Raw genomic sequence first — 26,912 nt, 5'->3', positions numbered from 1 at the left:
TTTCCAGAATATAGTTCCCTTTGAACACAGGATCCACCATCACCATCAATGAATGTAGCCTACAGCTGTGCTATAATTTATATCAAAACACCCATATCTTATACTGTATGTTGCTTGGGGGATGATCTGTCATTAAACCTGTGATTTTATTCACTCAGATAAATATATCAAACGTTTGTCTTGATGAATGAAAAATGCTTTCTTTATATTAGTTAGGACTCACTTTGAAATTTTAGAAGCTTTACAATGTCGACAGGCAGGGAGAGGCATGTGTGTGAAGTCAGTGAAATGATTGTGCAAAACAGTGAATAGTGATAATGCGCAAAGCTTGGGGGTAAATATAGGCTAAATACACGCTTAAAAAGTCAAACTTGGAGAACAAATAGTCCATGAAAAAAATGTGCTGATTTTTACAAACAGAAAAATCTCCTGCATCCTCTGTCTGTATGGCATTTTCTTATTTCAATCCGACCGACAGAGATGCAGGGCGCATTCCTGCGCGCACCGCACTGGACAGATTTGGCCTACGCGTTAGACCCGACCCGGGCAAAGCGCAAGATGACAGTCGGATGGCCAACGTGCCCTCACCAAGCTCCGGCGTACTGAACTACCCCTTCTTTCTCGGCTACACGTCCAGTGTGATGAACCACCTTACAAAAAGTCTGAGAAAAAAAATGCAGGTCTTACTCCTTTTTAAACGTCTACATTGTCCACGTCCTCAAGAATGGATCTAATTAAAACGATGCACTCGTCATCATCGACGAAGCATTGCCAACGTTTCTGAGAGAAGGCTGGAGATGTAGGACCACATGACTTATTGGGGATGGATGGGATGGGAGTCGTATAAGATTTCACTTCTCCTATTGGTCCGAGGGCTGACTGTTGACACGCAGACAAAGGAACCTCCTGCCATATAAATAGGACTGATTGGTCTGTATTATTCTAGCATCACGGCAGCAGGTTTCCAATCTTGGAGTTACTCTAGTCACCACAACTGTATGCCTGCTTGAAGTAGTTAAACAGGGCACTGCAGCACAAGGAGTCTGCATGTCTGCTTAGACATGCTCAGCTTTGTGGATAACCGGATTCTGTTGCTGCTTGCAGTAACTTCATTTCTAGCATCATGCCAATGTAAGTTTGATATGTTTTTGTATTTTACCGAGGATTTTTGTCCTGTTTTAAGAGTTCAGGAGGACCTTACAGCGCTTATGCTTGGCTTTTATATGGAACTTACTTGGAAATAACCAGAGGACCACTAAAAGTTATTTTGAGGGCTTCCCCCTGGCTGTATAAAACCGAACGGATCCTGGTCATTTCGGTGGATTCTTCATTCTTTTTCCGTGGATACAATTGCCAATTGATTAGTCTCAGAGAAACGCACTGATGAGAAAACGTTATCACAGGCTTGAAAGAATCGTTTAAAGTTGTTAATGTAGTGGCTTTGAATAGATTTTAGAACAATGGAACTGCGAACATCTAGACTACAATTGGAATGTATCTGTAAACTCCTAGGATGAAAAGTTTGGGGCGTTGTACATACTGTTCAGAGTCCAGGGAATGAACTTTTATTATAGGGAATTGAAACGTCGCCCCCTGGTGGTCAATTTAACAGTATCCCCTTTGGCATCAACCCTCCTAGATATATTTTCTATAGAAATACATATAGATCTTTACAAAAGTATAGATTTTCGATCCCAAAATTATTTCGACATATTCTTGAGTAACTTAGTGCAAGCTATGACCTATTTGTTAGGCCTTGTGAAAGAGAAGGCCTTGTGTAGTGAGGTTTAGAGCTATTTCATTTAAATATAGTTAATATTAGTATTATAAGAATTAAGAGCATTATTTTCAAGTAAAACAAATGACATTTGCGTTGTATATACAAGTAATATAAGTTAAAACAATCTTTTCCATGATGATATTCTTTTAAGTGTCCAACTGCGCTATCTAGTGGCCACGTAAGGACATTACAACGCAGTATTTTAGAGGAGGTGCGATGCCACTCCATCAGCAGGACGGGACCAAATGTAGAGGATCCGGTTGTTATGCCACATCATAATGAGGACACCACTGAGGCCTAAACAGGAAACGCCTAGATCATAACAAGCAACATAAGATGATAGTTCTTCAAAACCATTGACAATGTCATTTAGACCAAAATGTAGTAATTTAGACTCCTCAAAATCAAGTTACTATACATCAGGGCTGCCCAACCCTCTTCCTGGAGATCTACTGTGCTGTAGGTTTTCAGTCCAATCATCTTCCTGGAGATCTACTGTCCTGTAGGTTTTCAGTCCAATCATCTTCCTGGAGATCTACTGTCCTGTAGGTTTTCAGTCCAACCCTCTTCCTGGAGATTTACTGTCCTGTATGTTTTCAGTCCAACCCTAATTTAGCATCTCTGATTCAGCTAGTTGAGGTCCTGTTGAGCAGCTAATTAGTAGAATGTGTTAAATTAGAGTTGGACTGAAAACCCACAGGACGGTAGATCTCCAGGAAGAGGGTTAGACTGAAAACCCACAGGGCGGTAGATCTCCAGGAACAGGGTTGGGCAGCCCTGCTATACAGAGTAGATAATAGGCAATGATGCAATACAAAAGCATAGGATAGCATAGGATCTAATTTACTTAGGTATACTATAGTGAATGCTGATCACTTAATTTATAGCAGTACATCTATATACCGTTCCTAATTACACAAGGCCTACTTCTGGTCTTTTCTCCATCACAAGTTGATTTCCTTAGGGGATGCGGATACACAGGCCTTTGAAGCCTGTAAACACCTGACTGCTGGCTGGTTGGAAACTGTCTAAATGACACTGACATTTCCAGTCAGTGAGAAGTTGTCAACAATGCATTAAATATAATTCAGTCATATATGAATATTTTTATTTTCCCTAAAGATGGATGCTGTTGAATTTTAGTAGCTACTTCGGGCCTATATATGACCCAATGTTGTCGTTGACAAAACTCGATTGAATATTGTAGAAGCTTGGCCGCATTTATATGGACAGCTTTGATACTTTTCACCTTTTATATGGTTTTGGTTGTTTTTGTCAGATTTCCTTTTAGACGCTTATCATTCTAATCTTTCTAATCTTTGTGTATATTCTGGAAACAAATAGCAACAGTTATTTTGCTATCTACAAAGGAAAATAAGGCATTTTGCATTAGACAAATGGGTCAAAAGAAGAGAGAATTTAGATTGCTCCAGAAACTATTTAACTATGTTAGTTATCATGTTCTAACTGAGTATGTCCTTTCCCCCTCCTCCTCCTCCTCCTCCTCCTCGTTGAAACATCACAGCGGTTAGTACATGTGCATGATATTATCTATCAAAACAGCTTTTAGAAGAGATTTTACCTTTTTGCATCTTATCTGTTGGTTCCAAATTGCAGCTAATATTCGGTGAAAGGATCCCTCTGTCGACAATATGAGCAGTCTCAACTATAGCGGAGTATTTCAGTTTGATTTTAGGCTACATCTGAAGAGGGTTCTTTTTTCTTCATTTGCTGCCAATGAATAGGTGAGGCTCCTATTGGTCAGGGGTGGTGTCAGTGAAAGTTAAAACTGCCCGTGCTGGTTCTGGTTTACCCATGGGGCCGCTGGACACAACGGGCCCTTTAATAGGATCAGGAAGAGGGTTGAAAGCTAAAAATGGCAGATACATTCCAGGCCCATATTCAGTAAGTCTCTGAGAAGTGCTGATCTAGAATCAGTTTAGCATTTTAGATAATAATTCATACAATTATGTGGAAGGGAAGACCTGATCCTAGATAAGCACTCCTACTATGAGAAGCTTTTTTTAACACAGGCCCAGGATTTGGCCTGTATTATATCAGAATTTTTTTTTACAGTATAAAGGAAGTGTTGCTTGTTTAAAATGGCCTGTTATAGTTGAGATTGCTACAAATTGCTTACCTGGATATTGTTTCTCAGCTCTATATTGGCATTCTGATGCTTTAAAGGGGCAGTGTTTCTATAATGTGAATTGATTATGATTGATTGATTGGCCTCTACACCTGCATAGCCTACTGCCATGCAACATCAATCTGGATTTGGCATTAGATCACTGACCCAGCTACATAGTGCACCTTTAAACATCTCTCTGCAATAGTGCTTAATATGACATATCTTTATGTGCTGTTATCGGTTTGATATAGTTATCTGCACAAGCATGTGACTTATAATATACACTTATGCATGCAATACTGTGTTATGACACTGGCAACTAATATGCTTTGTTGGAAAAGAGAGAGATGAGAACTGAGGTACGGTTGCTATAGCTTACACTTTGAATGACATAAGAAATGTAGGAAAGACTGAATAAATAAATCTTACATTTATTTATAATCTTTTCTATTTAGGGGGGACTCAAGGTGAGCAAACATGTTCTTATGTGTCATTTACTAGTATAGAAAAGTGTGGCATATCTGAACTTTGAGGCTCAGGATTACTCAAAGGTCAAAGGTCAAGTGAGAGGCCAAGTCAGTATACACTGTTGACTCATACAGTAACATTAATGTGTTGACATGCTTGTCCTCAAACTGTAAGGTCAAGTTTGTTTATGTACACATTATAACACATAGACTGCTATCTTCTAACCCTTGAACTCAATTAAAGGAAAAATCCACTCCAAAAATATATTTTGGTATTTTTTTCATTAATTCACTGTTGATACAGTCCCAAAATGTTTTACATGTCAGCAGTCAAGTTTTCAAGATATTGGACTTTCAAGAAGCAAAGTGTCACTGGCCACATCATCATAATGATCAACATTGGATTAATGAAAAAAATACCAAAAGATAGTTTGAGTGGATTTTTCCTTTAACATTGATGCAATCTATCTGAGATGAGGGTCTGACCAGCTTTGCTAGAAGTACTGATATGCTTTTAAAATGTTTATTTGAGTGGTTTGCCTTGTATGTTTATCTGATTGAGATATTTTCCCACCATAGGGCCCAACGGGAGAGAAAGGACCTCGAGGTGACAGGGTAAGCAAAGAACACCCAGCTGTTCCTTTGGTGTGTAGATGTTGTATGTTAGGTGTCTGCAAGTTACTACACTTGTTTAAATGCACATTTCTGAGAGGGTTACATGACATACTTTGACCCCGTTGTGGCCACACCCCTTGATCACATGGCACAGAGGCCTACATCCTCGATGTTGACAACGATATTATTGGATGTATTTTTACCCAGATATATTATAAACATATAAGCAACAACATATGATTTTAAAATGGCTATAAATCAATTATACATCATTTTGTAAATTGTAGTCATTTTGTAATAATTTTGCTTATCTAATAATGTAGAATGCTTTCCCTTTTTCTATAGTGTACAATACAGCACTTACAGCATGTTACAGGACTGGGCAACATCACAACAGAAAACAAAACCAAAATAAAAAGTCACCATAAACAACATCAGAGGATGAAGGACATTTCCAGCGGAATTACAGCATGAATATGTATAGAATATAAAGTATTTTAGCTGAAAGATTTCTTTAAATAATAAGTTGTTTCTATCTCTCTCTCAGGGTCCCCAAGGCCGTAATGGAAGAGATGGTAAAGATGGACTCCCCGGCGTTGCCGGCCCCCCTGGTCCCCCTGGACTTGGAGGAGTAAGTTCAGCAATATCATGATGTCCCTCATTATCTCACTCTAAAAATGAGCATGTTTTAGTCATACATAAAATGGCTGACAATTCTGTAACAAATGTTTTCACTGGCTGGCAATTTTTTCCCCCGAAAATTGAGGACATTTGTAACTCTAAACGTGACCAACAGAACCCATCTGTTTTGGTTTGTTACCGGGGCATGGCACTTGGTTCCTCTTTCAAATCAGCCATGGTAAAAGTGTTCAGAGTGTCCCTTGAACCTTACCTAGTACTCTCTAGGGATGAGTTCAATTGGGTGGTCTTGACCCCATGACCTCACACATGACCTCATATACGCTTATGACTTTATACCCAGTTGACCTACGAACCTTTGACTCCACGATGACCCCCTGACATTGTAAATCATAAACATGGCTTACACACACAAAGTGATTAGAGGTTCCAATGACCTTATATTCTGAGATCATTTCGTTTTAGACTAAAAACTTATTTTCAATACTGGGACAGTTTGTCAATATTGTTCAGTATGGTTCATCATGGTTGACCCTAAGGACTACTACTCTGATGTCTCAGGACCCTCTGGGATTAACCAATGGAATTATGACTACTATACCATTATTTTTGTCAAACATGGCTTTTATTAATTGTTCATTTCTGTGATAATAATGTGTGTCCCTGTTTTTTTTACCAGAACTTTGCTGCTCAGTTTGATGGAGGAAAAGGCAGCGACCCCGGACCTGGACCCATGGTGAGGCCCCCAAACACAAGAGAGTGGGACCCTGAATTAACCCCAAATGAAACCCTCACCCCTAACCAGTTGGCACACCCTGTAGGCCCTACCTACTTGGCACTGGCACTGTCCCTGCTTAGCCCTTAGGCCATTATTCCCTTGTCACTAGTCCTTGCCTAGCCCCTGACACCTAGGCATTTGTGTGGATCTGATAAGATGGATGTAAGCAAGCAATGTGAAAATTCCACCTGGCCTATTGGAGGACAAGGTAGAGTTGTAACTGTGAAGCTGATAGCCTTTCATCATCTTATCAGTGCCTATGGAGTAGGCTTTATTTTGGGATTCAGCCAGAAACAGCATTGTAGATCCTGAGCTGTTACGAAACTGATCATAACCTCTTCATAGTCAAGCATATGACACCAAACCCTGGACATAATAGGTGCAACTGCAGTTATTTCTTCTGTAGAGACACATCAAGATATATAGCTAAGTGTTTACCAATAGAATACCAATTCGGTAACCATGAATAATGTATTACCATTTTATTCTCTTCAAATGTTATCCCTCTTCTTCCCAAATCATTTAAGATTTAAATTTGGATAAGATGTCACACATTTCACACAGCCTTTCTCTGCTATTTTAAGCAAAAGTTTTTGTTTGACATTTCTCTAATTTCATTCCCTCTTCACTGATTCATATCTGAATTGGACGTCCATTTTGATTGAACAGCATTAAGATCATGTACAGTAACTTTACTTTGATGTGATTTCAATGTGCTTTGTCTTTCTCTCCTCAGGGTTTGATGGGATCTAGAGGGCCCAACGGACCTCCCGGATCCCCTGTAAGTAGTTCTCAAATGATGTCAAATGACTCAATGTTGTTTCTGTTTCTCATATAAACTCAACATGAAGGCCAGGAGGTTTTCCTGACTGAGTGACCTGGCCAGGAAGAACTCACAGGCCCTACTATAGCCCCTAACTAGGACGCCTACTATAGCCCCTAACTAGGACCCCTACTATAGCCCCTAACTAGGACCCTACTATAGCCCCTAACTAGGACCCCTACTATAGCCCCTAACTAGGTCCCCTACTATAGCCCCTAACTAGGACCCCTAACTAGGACCCTACTATAGCCACTAACTAGGACCCCTACTATAGCCCCTAACTAGGACCCCTAACTAGGACCCTACTATAGCCCCTAACTAGGACCCCTACTATAGCCCCTAACTAGGACCCCTACTATAGCCCCTAACTAGGACCCCTACTATAGCCCCTAACTAGGTCCCCTACTATAGCCCCTAACTAGGACCCCTAACTAGGACCCTACTATAGCCACTAACTAGGACCCCTACTATAGCCCCTAACTAGGACCCCTAACTAGGACCCTACTATAGCCCCTAACTAGGACCCCTACTATAGCCCCTAACTAGGACCCCTACTATAGCCACTAACTAGGACCCTTACTATAGCCCCTAACTAGGACCCCTAACTAGGACCCCTACTATAGCCCCTAACTAGGACCCCTACTATAGCCCCTAACTAGGACCCCTACTATAGCCCCTAACTAGGACCCCTACTATAGCCCCTAACTAGGACCCCTACTATAGCCCCTAACTAGGACCCCCTACTATAGCCCTAACTAGGACCCCCTACTATAGCCCCTAACTAGGACCCCCTACTATAGCCCCTAACTAGGACCCCTACTATAGCCCCTAACTAGGACCCCTACTATAGCCCCTAACTAGGACCCCTACTATAGCCCCTAACTAGGACCGCCTACTATAGCCCCTAAATAGGACCCCTACTATAGCCACTAACTAGGACCCCTACTATAGCCCCTAACTAGGACCCCTACTATAGCCCCTAACTAGGACCCCTACTATAGCCCCTAACTAGAACCCTACTATAGCCCCTAACTAGGACCCCTACTATAGCCACTAATTAGGACCCCTACTATAGCCCCTAGCTAGGACCCCTACTATAGCCCCTGAGTAGGACCCCTACTATAGCCCCTGAGTAGGACCCCTACTATAGCCCCTAACTAGGACCCTACTATAGCCCCTAACTAGGACCCTACTATAGCCCCTAACTAGGACCCTACTATAGCCCCTAACTACGACCCCTAATTAGGACCCTACTATAGCCCCTAGCTAGAACCCCTACTATAGCCCCTAAGTAGGACCCCTTACTTGGACCCTTACTACAGCCCCTAACTAGGATCCCTACTATAGCCCCTAACTAGGACCCCTAACTAGGACCCCTACTATAGCCCCTAACTAGGACCCCTACTATAGCCCCTAACTAGAACCCTACTATAGCCCCTAACTAGGACCCTACTATAGCCCCTAACTAGGTCCCCTACTATAGCCCCTAACTAGGACCCTGCTATAGCCCCTAACTAGGACCCCTAACTAGGACCCTACTATAGCCCCTAACTAGGACCCCTACTATAGCCCCTAGCTAGGACCCCTACTATAGCCCCTAGCTAGGACCCCTACTATAGCCCCTAAGTAGGACCCCTACTATAGCCCCTAAGTAGGACCCCTACTATAGCCCCTAACTAGGACCCTACTATAGCCCCTAACTAGGACCCTACTATAGCCCCTAACTACGACCCCTAACTAGGACCCTACTATAGCCCCTAGCTAGGACCCCTACTATAGCCCCTAACTAGGACCCCTAACTAGGACCCTTACTATAGCCCCTAACTAGGACCCCCTACTATAGCCCCTAACTAGGACCCCCTACTAATCAAATCAAATCAAATTTATTTATATAGCCCTTCGTATATCAGCTGAAATCTCAAAGTGCTGTACAGAAACCCAGCCTAAAACCCCAAACAGCAAGCAATGCATGTGAAAGAAGCACTAGGACCCTACTATAGCCCCTAACTAGGACCCCTAACTAGGACCCTACTATAGCCCCTAGCTAGGACCCCTAACTAGGACCCTACTATAGCCCCTAACTAGGGATCAGATCACATGTTCAGGATGGAATAAGTCCTGGTTCTACTCATCACACCTAACTGATCACATAGTAATAAAACAATGTCTCATTTGGATAAATCGACTCACTGTTGTGTCGTTTTCCCATCAACAGGGACCCCAAGGATTCACAGGACACGCTGGAGAGCCTGGAGAGCCCGGACAGACTGTAAGATAACTCTCTCATGGAAACTGTAACCCACTGTTACATTATCTCTATAACAGGTTGATCAGAGCTCAGCATGTTACTCTATACATATCCCCTTACTCTCTCTCCTCTACCCCTTCTCCCACATCTTCACCACTGTCCCATGTAGTATAGTTATAGTCCAACACACACAGTGATACCTCATAGTCAATTTGTACTAAACAGATATTCATTTCTCATACCTGTACGTTAACCATTTCAACTGTACAGACACAGATGAAGCCATCAACACTACACTACTACACAGAAAGGCAACATTGAACACAGAATTTGACTGGGACCTTAACCCTGACCTCTGACATCTCTCTTATCCAAGGGCCCCATTGGTGCTCGTGGACCTTCTGGAGCCGCTGGCAAGCCCGGTGAGGATGTAAGTAAAAGGTTAAAATCCTTGGTGTTATTTTGGTCTAACTGTTGGTTTAATAACTACCTACCTGTGGCGCTACTTGCCTACTGGGGCAATTAGTGAATGTGGAAAATGCTACAGACACATGCTATCATGATAGTGGACCTACAGTATACACATCTAATGCAGCTTGTCTGTTCAATTCTAGGGTAACAACGGCAGACCTGGAAAGCCTGGTGACAGAGGTGGCCCTGGAACTCAGGTAAGGGCAATGTCCAGAGCTGACAGACCATTAACAAAATATACATTGACACTAAATATACATGAACCTATGAAGTGTTATCAAGTAAAACCTCTTCTTTCCCTCCTCTGTAGGGTGCTCGTGGATTCCCCGGAACTCCTGGACTTCCTGGAATGAAGGGACACAGAGTGAGTATTTACATAAATACCTGCCTGGCCCTGCCTCTCCCAACGACCTCCCAACGACCCTGTTATACAGTATACCTGTTCTGTCCCGGAGACACACCTGGGCAGCATTCAGGAGGGTGCAACGCTCTGAAGGTTACAGATAGAAACGACTTGTATAGAGCTGACATGATTCTCCATTCCACATGACAGAGAAGCATGTCTGTTCTACGTAATACATTTGTATCTGGATGTTCTGTAATGTTGCACCCCACTGAATGTGACCCAGTCACACACTTCCCTTGTAGTACTCATCTCAAATGACACCCTATTCCCCCCCCCACTGTGGCTCTGGTCAAGTGCACTATGAAGGGAATAGGGTGTATTTTGAGATGCAGATATAGTCTTTAGAAAAGACTAGTAATGATGGGAAATTATGAGTTTTGTCCCATGAGAAGCTGAGCGAAAATGCATCCCACATCAAACAGAATACAAGTAGCAGAGATCTCAAGATTAAACTCAAATGAATATTCCCTCACCAGATAATCAATATGAATCAATATGATCTGAACGATAAGGGGGTGGGGAAGATTATTTGTTTCCTGTTGTTAACTGATTTTAGACTATAATAATTGTGTATTGTCTCAGGATGCTAACCTGTTCTCTTTGTGCTCCAGGGTTACAATGGTCTGGATGGACGCAAGGGAGAGTCTGGTTCAGGAGGTGCTAAGGTAACGTTGCAGCCACAGTACATCCTCCTTAATCACAACCTCATTCATTTATCCCTGTCAAATCCCACAGATAGCACAGGAGGCCTAATGCAGAGGTGTAACAGACATTTAGCTTTCATCTTTGTAGGCCACAGATTAGGCCTAGTCCTGGACTAAAAAAACACTTTCAATGGAGAGATCCATTGTGCAAGCTTTTGACTTGACGTATAGGATTAACCTGGGTCCGGAAACCGACCCTGTAACACCTAAAAGTAAAGTGAATTTCACAGACAGTAGCACATTTTAGTGCACGTTTAGTCACAATCCCGCTACATTGATAGTGGTTACTCAAATACCAGTGTTTGTTTTACCACTTGTTCACCATAGTACCTACATAAATCTACACCCATGTTTACCAATCTAGATATATCCAGTGTTCACACCGTTCGTAACCTATGACCTCCTGTCATCTGAATACGTGTTCTCCTGCTTCTCCCATAGGGTGAGACAGGTGCCCATGGAGCTAACGGAAACCCCGGACCAGCTGTAAGTTCACACATTATGTCACCCTTCTCTTTTTCATCATATTGTTTCCTAGATGAAAATGTCAAAATTAGCATGTTGTCAGGTGCTAGCCCAAGGCATATGTATCACTAATAGAACATGTCACCTGCATAGCTGAGTCTGAATGTACCTCACACTGATTCTTTACCATTTGTCACATGCAAAATACATTGCATTCACATAGCTGATTTCAAAGGAAACAGTGGAGATGAGTACTTGCTGTATCCTCTTCACTGTCTACTGATCACCAATCACTATGTATTATCCTCGTTGGGAAATCAAATGTACAACCAGTAATATATCATATACTATACTCACTATATACACGCACTTAAAAATAAATACACACTTGTACTCAACCATACTCTCTCTCATCTCTCTCTGCCTCTCTTCCCCACCTCAGGGTTCTCGTGGTCTGAATGGTGAGAGAGGCCGTGCCGGCCCTGCTGGCCCTGCTGGTGCCCGTGGTGCTGATGGAAGCACCGGACCCGCCGGCCCTGCTGTGAGTGCTACTTCTCCTTTGACCCCATAACCTCTGACCCCTTAACCTTATGGATCACCTAGGAGTGACCCCTCTGTAGAAGTTACTGTATCTGCCTAGTTAAATAAAGGTTACATTTAAAAAAAGATTACAAAAATCTTTAGGCCCAGATCTGATCTAGGATCAGCGTATCCCTCTCGTAATCCTAACCTAAATCAGGTGGAAATGCTAAAACTGAAGTTAGATCGTCCGCTTCTAGGGGTAGCTTCATCTTACAACACTTTCTGTAACCCTTGACCTCTACTTCACTATGTCATCTCTCTATTTCCTGTTTCCCAGGGTCCTCTTGGAGCAGCTGGCCCCCCTGGTTTCCCTGGAGCCCCTGGCCCCAAGGTGAGGGATGTCATCATGGTCATCTCCAAAGCATTTCTTCATGATCACAGTCTTTAGTATATCATGGACATTATTAGTGTGGACACCAGAGAAGATTCCTAGTTCTGGGAACCGTAGAACCACATCTAAAGAGCTTTCTCAACACCCATCATGATTCTCTAATTGGTTATCACTATCCGATAATCTCATTGATTTACTGTCTAAACTAAAGGGACCAATCATGTTGACCAAACTAATGATTCCATACATAGTATTCCTATGAGGATTTCTATACCATAAAACATCTATATAACATCTATATAACATCATAAAACATTTTATTACCCATTTGAATGGATTGTGTGACTCAGTGAAAATGTTACTGTAACAGGGAGAGATTGGAGGTGTTGGAGCCAATGGCCCATCCGGACCTCAGGGAGGCAGAGGAGAGCCCGGTACTAATGGAGCCGTTGGCCCCGTCGGTCCCGTTGTAAGTATACACTACCAACAAACTACAAAATTATCACAGTGTGAAATATGTCATATTGAAGGCTTTGTTGATTTTCTTGTTACCTGGTCCTGAAATGCATACTGTAACTCTCTCCAATGGTCATATATATTTTCCATCATGTTGGTTGGTTTCTTGGCATCTCTACACACTTGTCTGTAACACTCTCCCTTTCCTTTTCCTCTCCTTGTAGGGTAACCCTGGTAACAACGGTATCAACGGCGCCAAGGGAGCTGCTGTAAGTATTCTGGCCATAGTTGCATTGTGGTTAGACTAGATTGACAGTCCAAAGGTCATTTAGGGTGAGACAAAGGTCAAGTTGTAGAATCTTGTTCACTTGAGCCTTGGACTCATATAGGCATGATATGAGTTATGATTGAAGCACAGCAGTTGACTTATCAGTAAATAGCACACTCAAATAGCACACTCAAATAGCATCAACGATGAATCGCTTTAGCTTTCCAATTCATGAAGGACAGAAATTAATTCAGTTGTTCCCACATTACATGGAAGTGATATTAGCCATAAGTAACTGTTCTAGTGACACCATTGGGTGATTAGGTAATGTTATGGTAATGTGATTAGGTAATATGATTAGTTAATGTGATTAGGTCATGTGGTTATGGTAATGTGATTAGGTCATGTGGTTATGGTAATGTGATTAGGTCATGTGGTTATGGTAATGTTATTAGGTAAGGTTATGGTAATGTGATTAGGTAATGTGATTAGGTGATGTTATGGTACTGTGATTAGGTAATGTGATTAGATAATGTGATTAGGTAATGTGATTATGTAAGGTTATGGTAATGTGATTAGGTAAAGTTATGGTCATGTGATTAGGTAATGTTATGATAATGTTTATGCAGTAGGTACTTCAGCTGTCTTCTTACTCACCACTCTTCCGTCCTGTGTGTGTGTGTTCTAGGGTCTCCCCGGTGTTGCTGGAGCCCCTGGTTTCCCCGGCCCAAGAGGAGGTCCCGGCCCCCAGGGCCCTCAGGGATCCACTGGAGCAAGAGGCCTTGGTGTGAGTACCGCTGGACCTAAAAAGCAGTTCAACAACACTTTACTAACACAATCTGTATGAATATTGAGGTATTGATCATGTATCTGTGTCTCTTTGACTGCAGGGTGACCCTGGACCCTCTGGACAAAAAGGAGATTCTGGTGCTAAGGGAGAGCCTGTGAGTATCCATACTACTGCTGTTTAGCAGTATAGGTATGCTCTAGCATTATGTCAGTACATGGTGTGTGTTTGTGGCGGTCTCTAATGTCTCTGCTTTCTCCTTCAGGGTCACTCTGGTGTCCAGGGTGCCGCTGGTCCCGCTGGTGAGGAGGGCAAGAGAGGCTCAACTGGTGAGGTTGGTGCCACCGGGCCCGCTGGTCTGCGTGGAGCTAGAGTGAGTATATCATACCAGACCCAGTGTGGGGGTACAGTCTTGGTGTATTGCTATAAGGTGCAGGTGAGGGGTTATGGTTGACTCACGTCTGTTTGTGTCTCATAGGGAGGTGCTGGAACTCGTGGTCTGCCTGGTCTGGAGGGAAGAGGTGGTCCCATTGTAAGTCTCCCAAAATATTCTGTTTACTAAAATATTATTAGCCATTATGAAAGTTGTTCAAATGCAGGAAGAAAATATTGAATTTTACCTTGTAATATAGTGACTGTTCTGTACTCATGGGTTCCTCTTCCTCCTCCCCTCTCTGCCAGGGTATGCCCGGAGCTCGCGGAGCCACCGGCCCTGCTGGTATCCGTGGAGCCCCTGGTGATGCCGGTCGTGCTGGCGAGTCTGGTCTGACTGGAGCCAGAGTAAGTGTCACACACACCTGTCAATCATAATGTTTCAATAAGATGTTTAATGTATTCTCTGTCTAATCTCTGAACCAAATATAGCATGTGATCTCTAGCTGTTATGCTGAATGACTAACAAGTTCTGTCTGTTAATAGGGCCTGCCCGGAAACTCTGGACAGGGTGGACCCCCAGGCAAGGAAGGCCCATCTGTAAGTAATTAAACACATCTCCAATATTCATCCTTTCAAACACTGTATATCCTAAAATATTAGAATACAATGAAATTGCTGGTCATGATAATGGATTGGTTCAAAGCACTTACATTCTATTGGTGGTATGGTTCCAGTAACCCACCCCATCCACCAACAATGTTAAAACCCACCTAGTGGTGGTGTGCCATATCTGATCCCCGTTGTTTTATGTCCTATTCTAGGGTGCTGCTGGTCTGGACGGACGCACTGGTCCCCCCGGCCCAACTGGACCCAGAGGCCAGCCCGGTAACATCGGATTCCCCGGCCCCAAGGGACCTGGAGTAAGTAGAACCAGGAAGTAAAACCAGGAAGTTGATCTACTAGCGTGAGATTGGATTGTGAGAGAGACAGCTGGGTTGTTGATGCACTTCGATATGGGCAAAATAGGGTCAAATTAATAAACAGGAAGTGATAAAGATCGCAGAATAGGATCAAAAGAATAAAGAGGAAGTAAAATTGAAGGACAGAATATGGACAGAATATGCTCGTATATTCTGTCAACCAACATGAAACGATGATCATCTGACGTTTCCATGGTCTCTTCTTCATTCTCACCCTCCAGGGTGAGGCTGGCAAGGGTGGTGATAAGGGACCAACTGGTGCAACTGGTCTGAGAGTAAGTATCCCCGCATCCGACAACATTCATTACATTATCAACTCTCTACTGGTCTGAGAGTAAGTACCCCCGCATCAGACAACATTCATTACATTATCAACTCTCTACTAGTCTGAGAGTAAGTACCCCCGCATCAGACAACATTCACTACATTATCAACTCTCTACTGGTCTGAGAGTAAGTACCCCCGCATCAGACAACATTCACTACATTATCAACTCTCTACTGGTCTGAGAGTAAGTACCCCCGCATCAGACAACATTCACTACATTATCAACTCTCTACTAGTCTGAGAGTAAGTACCCCCGCATCAGACAACATTCACTACATTATCAACTCTCTACTAGTCTGAGAGTAAGTACCCCCGCATCAGACAACATTCACTACATTATCAACTCTCTACTAGTCTGAGAGTAAGTACCCCCGCATCAGACAACATTCACTACATTATCAACTCTCTACTGGTCTGAGAGTAAGTACCCCCACATCAGACAACATTCACTACATTATCAACTCTCTACTAGTCTGAGAGTAAGTACCCCCGCATCAGACAACATTCACTACATTATCAACTCTCTACTGGTCTGAGAGTAAGTACCCCCGCATCAGACAACATTCACTACATTATCAACTCTCTACTGGTCTGAGAGTAAGTACCCCCGCATCAGACAACATTCACTACATTATCAACTCTCTACTGGTCTGAGAGTAAGTACCCCCGCATCAGACAACATTCACTACATTATCAACTCTCTACTGGTCTGAGAGTAAGTACCCCCGCATCAGACAACATTCATTACATTATCAACTCTCTACTGTTAAAGGCATTAATTTACTACTATGGTAGCCATCTCTCAAATTAGCGGTTGGTAAAGCTAAGTATCCTAAATCTGTGCCCTCGTATGACTGACGGTACAGAACCAAACAGTCAACCCAAATGTATTACTTACTCTACATCTATAGTCATTTATTACAAAAGAGTTGTGTTTCCTCAATGAACTTTGACTGAACGACCATGGATCATAGATCATTCACCTGCTGCCAGTGTCAGTGTTTCACCTAGCTCTCCCTGTCTCTGCTTAGGGCGGCCCAGGTGCTGATGGTAACAATGGAGCCCCCGGCCCTGCTGGAGTTGTTGTAAGTAGTCTACACTATTTCCTCTAAATACACAGTAAGAACTAGAATCTAATCTTACAGTGAATTGTATTTGATTTGATTGAACTTGATTCTCTCTTCTTCTACAGGGTAACGCTGGTGAGAAGGGAGAGCAGGGACCCTCTGGTGCTCCAGGTTTCCAGGGTCTGCCCGGCCCCGCTGGACCTGCTGGAGAGGCTGGCAAAGCTGGCAACCAAGTGAGCAACTAAACCTAGAACCTGTGACCTGTAACACAAACCCACTGTACATCCACAAACACATAAACACTTCCACAAACCTACATCCACAAAGCCATAACAAACAAACTTCCACAAATACATTTACCCTGTAACACAAACCTAACAGCAAATTCCATTTTAGTTTATAGAAATGTTACCTCCTTTTTCCTCAGTTTCAGTATATTCTCTTTATTGTAATAGTATTCTCAATATGTAATATCTTGCACTAACAAAGCATTCATCTCTCAACAGGGTATGCCTGGAGACCAGGGACTCCCTGGACCCGCTGGCGTCAAGGTATGTCCACTCATGAATACCTCTCACAGACCATTAACTATGATCTTCTGACAGCTGGTCAACCATACACCTGTTGCCATGAACATGATCCTGTTCACTCATTTACATCTTTATATACATCTCACACCCACACACCTGTAGTGTATACATACTGTGGTGTGCCCATGACAGAGCCCTGGTGTTGACAGTCGCCCTCTCTCTCTGTCTGTTCCTAGGGAGAGCGTGGAAACTCTGGTCCTGCTGGCTCTGCTGGATCTCAGGGAGCCATCGGTGCTCGTGGACCTGCTGGAACTCCAGGCCCCGATGGTGGCAAGGTGATCCCAGCTCTATGAAGGGCTTAGAACCATATTACTGTTGTAAATAGGGCAAGGTGATCCCAGCTCTATGAAGGGCTTAGAACCATATTACTGTTGTAAATAGGGCAAGGTGATCCCAGCTCTATGAAGGGCTTAAAACCATTTTACTGTTGTAAATAGGGCAAGGTGATCCCAGCTCTATGAAGGGCTTAGAACCATATTACTGTTGTAAACAATGCCCAGAGTTTTTCCTGGTCACGTTGTGTGGTCTGTAAAATCTTCTGGCCCTACAATAGATCTGGTAGTACCAATGTATGGTTTTGATGAAGACGTAACCCGATTCTGTATAAGAAATACACCACTGTTCTTTTAAGCACTGTAGTCAAATGACGCTCCTAACCACTCATGGTCTTGCTCCATGAGACGGATAGCTTATAGGTAGAACCATTCTTCACCAATGTCTGTTTCAGGGAGAGCCTGGTTCTGTCGGCATTGCTGGTGGCCCTGGACACCAAGGACCCGGTGGCATGCCCGGTGAGCGCGGTGCCGGTGGTACTCCTGGACCCAAGGGTGAGAAGGTAAGTCCCCCCGAATCTGCTGCAGGTAAACACATAAAAAAAGTTACATTTCACAAGACTAAAGTTGAATAAAAGCTGTAATTGATGTCAATTATAATTTCTGATGTGAAATGCAGCGCTTGATTGTTATTTTACAGTACAAACATTGGGAGAATTTGACATTCTTAGCCTTAATGCAGCGTCTTCTCTGATAGACCTTGACTAAAAACAATAATATATAATGGTTATTTTAAACGAGTGACTAACATGTATTTTTCTTTCGAATCTAGGGTGAGGGTGGACACAGAGGACTTGAGGGTAACATGGGAAGAGATGGAGCCCGTGTAAGTACCTCTCTCATCTCATTAGGTCACTTTCACAGTGAAAATAACATCTAATACATTGTTATTCTGTCTCTATTGTGTTTTAGTCTGACTTTGTGCCTTGTGTCTCTTTCTAGGGTGCCCCCGGACCAAGTGGACCCCCTGGACCTTCCGGTGCTAATGGTGAAAAGGTAAACAGCCTGAATATCGTCTCCCTTAGTCCTCAACACATGAAAGGATAGCAAAGGATGAATGAAACACATTGGTTCAGATGATGAGAAATATTGTGGGGCTCACTTAAGGAAGATTTGTCAACGATTATGCACATCCAAGAAATCCAAGATGGATAACCGTTCACTCACCTGCAGAGCAGGAATAGCGAGGCTTCTTCAAGATTCTTTGACTCTTCACAAGTGATCAAGATATGGAATGGACTATATTGTTGAGTATGGTCATTCTGAATATTTGGACAACAACAAAGGCCTCTGTAGTCCAGACCAGAGAGAAGAACTAGTAGCGCCCACCTGCCACGGTCCGTGCTATCCGGGATCCTTGAAGTGTCCCTACCCCATTGAAGTTGAAATTATATACAGCTGAAATTTGAAATGGTTATGGTTAGGTAATGGTTATGGTTAAGTTAGGAGTTTGGGTTTAGGGTATGGATGTCCCAAGGATTCCAGATAGCACTGACCCACCCGCCACAGCTTCTGAATCTAGAATATCAACGTCGCCATTTGCTGGACAGTTTTCAGTAGCACACTGCCAAGGTCCAAACATCTGATGTCATCTTCAAGTGATGGAAACCTGTGTCATGGTCAGGAGGGTACACCATAGCGCCAATATATTGTTTTACGATTTGCATCAGATAACAAAACATTTCTGATTGGACAAGTTCCTCCCTGTTTCAATTTCTGATTGGAAAAAGTACCTCCATGTTTCAAAAACATTTTCTTCCGAGCTGTGCCTACTGGACATGCCCCTGGAAGACACAACACTGCCTGGACACCTGCTCTATTATACACCATCATACTTCAAATGCATCTACCAGGATATGGCAACTCATTGTTTTGCCTGTTTTGAAACAAATGGTAGTTAATACACTTCAACTTGAGTACTGGACATCCTATGGAACTTGAAAGGCTAGGGTTCATTCATCAAAGTTATGCAGACCATGAAGAAGTGTTCTACATCCGAGCCATTTCCAAGCTGATTCTTTTCAGATTTTTGGATTGATATTGATCTTTTTGGGGTTGATTCAGCCTTTACATTTTCCATCTTTGCTCTCTTTCAGGGTGAGTCTGGCTCCTTTGGCCCTGCCGGACCTGCTGGTCTTCGTGGACCCAATGTAAGTACCTACAACTACTTATGTAACACATTATCACACTTCAAAGGAATTAAGGACTAACATGATCTACTATTCAGAATGTCTTCCCAAAAGACATTACACCAGTCAACCCTATCATGTTCCTGCTCTGTTTTAGGGAGAGCGTGGAGAGGGTGGACCTGCCGGACCTCCCGGCTTCGCCGGACCCCCTGTAAGTACTGCTTCGGTTGATACCCTGAAACCACACATAAACATGTCACATGTATGCATCAGAATATAGTGATTTTCTTTAACATGGAGACCTATACCCTCAAACATGTGTTCAATTTTGTGTATACGCGCCAACACACACACACTACCTTGTGTTGCTGCGGCCCTTGTTCTGTTCTGACCCATGTCTTTGTGTTCCATGCAGGGTTCTGATGGTCAGTCTGGACCTAGAGGAGACAAAGGACCCGCTGGTGGAAAGGGAGATGTCGGCCCCGCCGGCCCTGCTGGACCTGCTGGCCAATCTGGACCTTCAGTAAGTCTCACTCAGAAATGCTATCTTCAACAGGAATCAACTATATCCATTCACACAGACATCATGTACTGTAAATCCTCACTGAGAATTATATAATTTACTGACTTTTCTTGTCTTCTTGTCTAGGGTGCTAGTGGACCCGCTGGCCCCCCTGGTGGTCGTGGTGATGCTGGACCTTCTGTAAGTACTGTCACTGATATCACACACACGACACCACAGGAGGCTGCTGAGGGGAGGACGGCTCATAATAATGGCTGTAATGGAGTAAATGGAATGGTATCAACCACATGGAAACTATTTGTTTCATACCATTCCAATGACTTCGTTCCAGAGCTCATCCTCCCCAATTAAGGTGCCACCAGCCGCCTGTGAACGACACCCCATCTCTCTGTGACCCAGTGACCTTGGCTGCTTTCTACCTTTGACCTCTGTTCTTTCTCTTCAGGGTCTGACTGGTTTCCCTGGTGCTGCCGGTAGAGTTGGAGGCCCCGGTCCCGCTGTAAGTACACACACACACATACACACACACACACACACACACACACACACACACACACACACACACACCTCTCACTTTTTTCCCCTGAATAACCACTTGTACCGTCCTCTTCCCTACACACAGGGTATTTCTGGGCCCCCTGGCTCCGCCGGTCCCGCTGGTAAGGATGGCCCTCGTGGTCTCCGTGGTGATCCTGGTCCCGGGGGACCTCAGGGAGAGCATGGACAAATTGGACCCGCTGGTATCGCTGGAGACAAGGGACCCACTGGAGAGAGCGGTCCTCCCGTAAGTCTTCATAGCTCCCATTGAGGCTTCTTCTCAAGAATGGATGAGATTTATGTCATGCCTTTCACTAGCCTGGTCCCAGATCTGTTTGTGCTGATTTGCAATAGGACCATAGGAGTTGGCAAAACAGCACAGAACAGATCTGGGACCAAGCTAGCTTTTCATTTGGTCTCAAGGCATTTTACATTGTTTGGGCTGTGTAACAAAACACCCCCATTCTCCACTAATGGTGATAGGGGGAAGTGATTGTGTTTCTTTCTCTGTTCTCTGCTTTTCTCCACTCTCACCTCCTGATCTCCTGTCCCTGTTCAGGGTGCTCCTGGTACCGCTGGACCCCAAGGTGTGCTCGGACCCTCTGGCTTCGTTGGTCTGCCTGGTTCCCGTGGTGACAAGGGTCTTCCTGGCGGTCCTGGTGCTGTGGTGAGAACATTACACCTTCTGTTATTTCAAAACATTATTCAAACTGCCTTAGCAGACACATCCGACTGCAAAACAAATAAAAAAACTCTGGAAAATGTGCTATTTGGCATATAATATTGGAATGATCAAAAATGGGCTAAATCACACTTCTTGAAAATGACAGGCTATTCCAGACTAGTGCAGCCCATACAACAATATTAGTCTGCGTTGCAATCCGTTGATGAGTTATGGATACAGTACATTGACTGCGTTACTATGGTATGTGCTTGTACTGTGTTGATCCTGTGATACTGTGTGCCATTCAGGGTGAGCCTGGTAGACTTGGACCCGCTGGTGCCTCTGGACCCCGTGGTCCCGCTGGTAACATTGGCATGCCCGGTATGACTGGTACTCAGGGAGAGGCTGGACGTGAGGTAAGGATTCATTCATTGATTTGTTAAACAAGTACTTAGAGCCTGTAAGTAAACACATGGCTCAAAATCGAAATTACAGTTCACGTGCAGTTTCCATGGCAGCGCAATTAACATGCTATTTTGTCACCCCACAGGGTAGCCCTGGCAACGATGGACCTCCCGGCCGTCCCGGAACTGCTGGCTTCAAGGTACACTCCTCTCTGTCATGTGTAGGGTGAAGTTGCCCCTAGACGCTGATCTGGGAGTCAGTTTTACATTTTCCCCACTAATGGTTAAGGTTAGGATTGGGAGAGGGGAAGCTGATTCCATTTTACAGGCTTCATCACAGGAACATGAAACATTCATATGAACGGACCTTCATATCATTTGAAACAAGGTCTTGAACTTTCAACTTTGAACCTTGAACTTTGCCCCCTTGCAGGGTGACCGTGGTGAGCCTGGTTCTCCTGGAGCCCTTGGAAGCTCTGGTCAGCCCGGACCTAACGGACCCTCCGGCGCTGTCGGCAGACCTGGAAACCGTGGAGAGTCTGTAAGTTCATATTCACATAAAACAAACATAACTTCTACACTACACAAAGGAACTGTTACTGTGGTTCCATCTCTTAATCTTCTTCTCTTCCTCTCTAGGGCCCAACTGGAAATGGTGGTCCCGTCGGTGCTGCTGGTGCCCGTGGTGCCCCCGTGAGTACCTTACCCAACCTCATCTTGACTCGGACGGCTGAATTAAAACTTGTCTAATCATTTCAACTATCATAATGCATCGCCGTAGCCTAATTGTGCCTATACTGTAGGTCTATATGAAATAACACACGTCTGTTATGGTTCTGTCTCCTTGTGTTGTAGGGCCCCGCTGGTCCCCGTGGAGAGAAGGGTGGGGCTGGAGAGAAAGGAGACAGAGGCATGAAGGGTCTGCGTGGACATGGTGGTCTCCAGGGAATGCCCGGACCAAACGTAAGTCATGATGACTGCTCTGACCCTCCATCTATCCATCCATCCATCCAACATGATCTATTCTCATATCCTGAAATAGCCCATATCCCCAAGTTTGTATCACCTCCATTTCATTTACAGAAGCCTTATAGCCACGTCACGTAAAAATCGGAATAATTTACTGTATGACAATGTTCTTATGCTGTAGCTACCCCTGAGGTCTACTATCTTACCATATCCCGCTCCTGCAGTATTCTGTATCTACCCCTGAGGTCTCTAATCTAACCATATCTCTCCCCTCCAGGGACCATCTGGTGAGACTGGCTCTGCTGGTATCACTGGACCTGCTGGACCCAGAGTAAGTAACCAGTGCTATCCACATCAAACTCCCTCCATTGTATCTTCCTCCAACTAGACAGATAAAAGACATGTATTGACACCTGTCCTTGTCATCTCCCTCTGCTTGTCTCTAGGGCCCTGCCGGACCCCATGGTCCCCCTGGTAAGGATGGTAGAGCTGGAGGTCATGGTGCTATCGGACCTGTTGGACACCGTGGTTCCCCTGGACATCTCGGACCTGCTGTGAGTATATCTAGTACTCACACACCTGCCTCAGTCAGTCAGTCAGCCAGTCAGTCAGCCAGTCAGTCAGACAAAGCCACAGTATGGCTGACAAAGGGGGATGATCTAATAAGCTCTGTGTAAAGGCAGATACTAGCTGTTAACATCCCAACACATAATGTATCTAGGCTAACATGTATTTGTGAAGTTATGTTTAAGCTAATTACAAGTTACACTTGTAGTGACCTTTGACCAAGGTTGAGGTTGTTAACTCTCTTCTCTCGCCCACAGGGTCCCCCCGGCTCTCCTGGTCTTCCCGGACCCGCAGGTCCCGCTGGTGGCGGATACGATCAGTCTGGTGGTTACGATGAGTACAGAGCCGACCAGCCCTCTCTCAGGGCCAAGGACTACGAAGTGGACGCCACCATCAAGTCCCTAAACTCCCAGATCGAGAACTTGCTCACCCCCGAGGGTTCCAAGAAGAACCCCGCCCGTACCTGCAGAGACATCAGACTCAGCCACCCCGAATGGAGCAGCGGTGAGTTGGTACCACAGACACATATCTGTCTATCTCTTTATTGATTGGTTGACTCACTGAGGTGCCTTAGAACCATCATACTCTCTTAACCAATAAAATATCTACATCCTTCGAGTCTCAACAACTTTCTACCTCTTTATCTATCACTCTACATTTCACTACCAATACTCTCCTTGAGCGATCAAACTCATAAAATATACAGTATCATGTCGAACCTGAAAATTAAACAACACCTAAACAAAGTAAAACCCCAGTGAAGTATTAATAATAGTGTTAGTAGTATTATCAGTGCCAATCAATGTTTCTCGTTCTTGTCCTCCCCTGCAGGTTTCTACTGGATCGACCCCAACCAGGGCTGCATCGCTGACGCCATCAAGGCCCACTGCGACTTCTCCACCGGACACACCTGCATCCACCCTCACCCAGAGAGCATCGCCCGCAAGAACTGGTACAGGAGCTCTGAGAACAAGAAGCACGTCTGGTTCGGAGAGACCATTAACGGTGGTACTGAGGTGAGCAGACTGAACCTGTACTGATTCTAATGAGAAGAGCGGACAGTTTGAACATCAGGAAGACACATTGATTTGATTGGCACACCAGTCTGATTTGAGGCATGTTTTACTAGTATAGTATTGAACCATGTGTTTGGCTTACATTCATATCCACTACCCTTAACATGATTGTATTGGTTCCATTTTAAGGAGATCATCAGACATCTATCTATACGATTCTTCGCCCAGGTTTTTTTTCTAAATGCTTGAGATTATATCTTGACACTGATCCTGTCTTAATTCCTCCTATGTTTCACAGTTTGCGTACAATGACGAGACCCTGAGCCCTCAGAGCATGGCCACTCAGCTGGCCTTCATGCGTCTCCTGGCCAACCAGGCCACCCAGAACATCACGTACCACTGCAAGAACAGCGTGGCGTACATGGACGGAGAGAACGGCAACCTGAAGAAGGCCGTGCTCCTGCAGGGCTCCAACGACGTGGAGCTGAGTGCCGAGGGCAACAGTCGCTTCACTTTCAACGTTTTGGAGGACGGCTGCACTGTAAGTCCCCTTTCTATTTCCACCGCAATGTCTGGAACAATAGCTTTGTTCGTTCTCTCTCTGTGCTCACTCACACAAATAGATGCAGTGCATGGTGGAAGGGTTAACTCAGGCTCAGGGTAGTTTTCTGTAACTTATTGGTTAGTGAAAGAGTTTGGGAATCTGACTCTTTACTTAAAGTATCATAGGCTACTTAGGGTATTATTGTAAGTGAAGCATTTGTATGTTTTCACGATTTGATATACTGAGTGGGTGCACTATTCTGATACATGGTTTCTCCTTTTGTCCTACCTCTGCAGAGACACACTGGCCAGTGGAGCAAGACAGTCATTGAATACAGAACAAATAAACCATCTCGCCTGCCCATCCTCGACATTGCACCTTTGGACATTGGTGGAGCTGATCAAGAGTTTGGTTTGGACATTGGCCCAGTCTGTTTCAAATAAATGGACTCATGATAAATTAAAAAAGAGAGAAAGAAAAAAAAAGAATCTCTGCCCTTCTTTCTGTGTTGTTTTTATACTGAATGCTGATTTTCCTCTGCGCATCCACTTGCTTAAGCTGGGCTCTATCGGAGAGGACCAATGGACTGAACGGAGCGTTGTGCAATGCAAATTAATACAGCAGCCCAAAGAGACGCGGGAAAACACCATGTTGTGGGACATGTCATCATTTTGTAAAAAATAAAAGAAGTGTAATAAAAACGCTGAACGTATGCATCACTTTGTGCTCTTTGTATATCTTCCAAAGAGGAGGTTTAAAACCACAAAAATATTACAAAAAAAGGTTGAAGCTACCTCATGCCTGTTTTTTAGAAAAAAATATTGAGAACCTGTCTGATCCACAATCTAGAAGTTACGAGTACTAAGGCTTCAAGCTCCGTCCTGTATCAAAGGTGCTGAATTACTTGAAGCAGAGACCTATGGTGCTAAACATACAGCTGTGTAGGAGCAGGAAACCACTCTCATTCTTACTGTGTTTCTTTGTATTGACTTTGATGAGTCTTGCACAGGTCCCCCCTGATTAACCCCATTTTAAGCAGGTGGAATTTCCCTACGTCTGGTCTGATGTTTGTCTGGTTTTGACCGTTTTTTAAAGTTTTTTTTTGTTCATTTTTGTCTAGAAGTTTTGGTTTGTTTTTGTTCAGCCATTTTGCTCCTTCAATTCCCTCCTTCAATGCAGTGTTCATGCTGACAGCACATTATTTCATCCATTTTTAATGGATTTTAGGCGGCCTCTCTCTCAAAAGAAAAAACCCACAAAGTTTATTGTACCTATTTTGTATATGTGAGATGTTTAAATCAATTGTGAAAAGTTCTGAAATAAAGCATGTCCAATGTTCCCAAACACCATTCAATGACTAAAGTGCTTTCATGTTTTATAATGATAATATCATTAAATGATGTTGGCGTTGATTGATTGTTTTGTGTTTTTGGTTAGATAAAGTACTTAACTTTTCCTTTCACATGTCATGTTCAACCAAGAGGAGAATACAAAGACCCTGCCAGTATTCAAGTAACTTCTTTAATCATCATGACCTATGTTCTATAAGTCATTGTCAACCAAAGACCTATACTTTTTACAATAGTTTAGGAATCAAATAGGCCTAAAAGTACATGAATACAGATGCTTGTTTACAATTGTTTGTTAAATTCATTTTCCTTGCTTGTAAACACATTTTTCAATGCATCCACTGCCTCTGACAATAGACATTTCTAATATTTCATCTTGCATAATTAAAGTAACATTTTGTATTCAAATAGAATTGTGATATTTGGGTCACAAAGGCTTCAATAAAAAAGTATGCAGCAGTGTTGCATGTACACTATACAAGATTATCGGCATGTTTACATTCCTCCCACAGTGGACTTCTAGGTAACCTCATCCCTGCAGGCTCGAATTGCTGGAGCAGACAGAGAGCGAGCCGGCTTGTGCACGAG

The 26,912-nt window shown here is 43.7% G+C and overlaps 1 protein-coding gene across 1 annotated transcript; it reads left to right on the top strand.

Moving 5' to 3' along the window:
• The first annotated feature begins 927 nt into the window (after window positions 1-927).
• Window positions 928-26,385, top strand: LOC115174015 (collagen alpha-2(I) chain). The gene is made up of 49 exons (XM_029732613.1): window positions 928-1,131; window positions 3,306-3,307; window positions 4,958-4,993; window positions 5,541-5,624; window positions 6,312-6,368; window positions 7,147-7,191; window positions 9,449-9,502; window positions 9,858-9,911; window positions 10,096-10,149; window positions 10,263-10,316; window positions 10,970-11,023; window positions 11,504-11,548; window positions 11,970-12,068; window positions 12,387-12,440; window positions 12,811-12,909; window positions 13,121-13,165; window positions 13,853-13,951; window positions 14,055-14,108; window positions 14,217-14,324; window positions 14,430-14,483; window positions 14,633-14,731; window positions 14,870-14,923; window positions 15,148-15,246; window positions 15,528-15,581; window positions 16,665-16,718; window positions 16,826-16,933; window positions 17,207-17,251; window positions 17,467-17,565; window positions 18,018-18,125; window positions 18,395-18,448; window positions 18,565-18,618; window positions 19,719-19,772; window positions 19,909-19,962; window positions 20,167-20,274; window positions 20,401-20,454; window positions 20,720-20,773; window positions 20,897-21,058; window positions 21,371-21,478; window positions 21,784-21,891; window positions 22,026-22,079; window positions 22,313-22,420; window positions 22,519-22,572; window positions 22,735-22,842; window positions 23,126-23,179; window positions 23,295-23,402; window positions 23,673-23,919; window positions 24,247-24,431; window positions 24,730-24,972; window positions 25,272-26,385. Exons 1-49 carry the CDS (start codon window positions 1,062-1,064, stop codon window positions 25,416-25,418), a joined length of 4,059 nt encoding a protein of 1,352 aa, XP_029588473.1. The 5' UTR covers window positions 928-1,061; the 3' UTR covers window positions 25,419-26,385.
• Window positions 26,386-26,912: the final 527 nt, after the last annotated feature.

This window comes from Salmo trutta, chromosome 34 (genome assembly GCF_901001165.1).
Source record: "Salmo trutta chromosome 34, fSalTru1.1, whole genome shotgun sequence".
NCBI classification, from domain to species: Eukaryota; Metazoa; Chordata; class Actinopteri; order Salmoniformes; family Salmonidae; genus Salmo; species Salmo trutta.
Note: the sequence above shows the minus strand (reverse complement) of the source record. Positions and strands in the feature narration are given on the sequence as shown.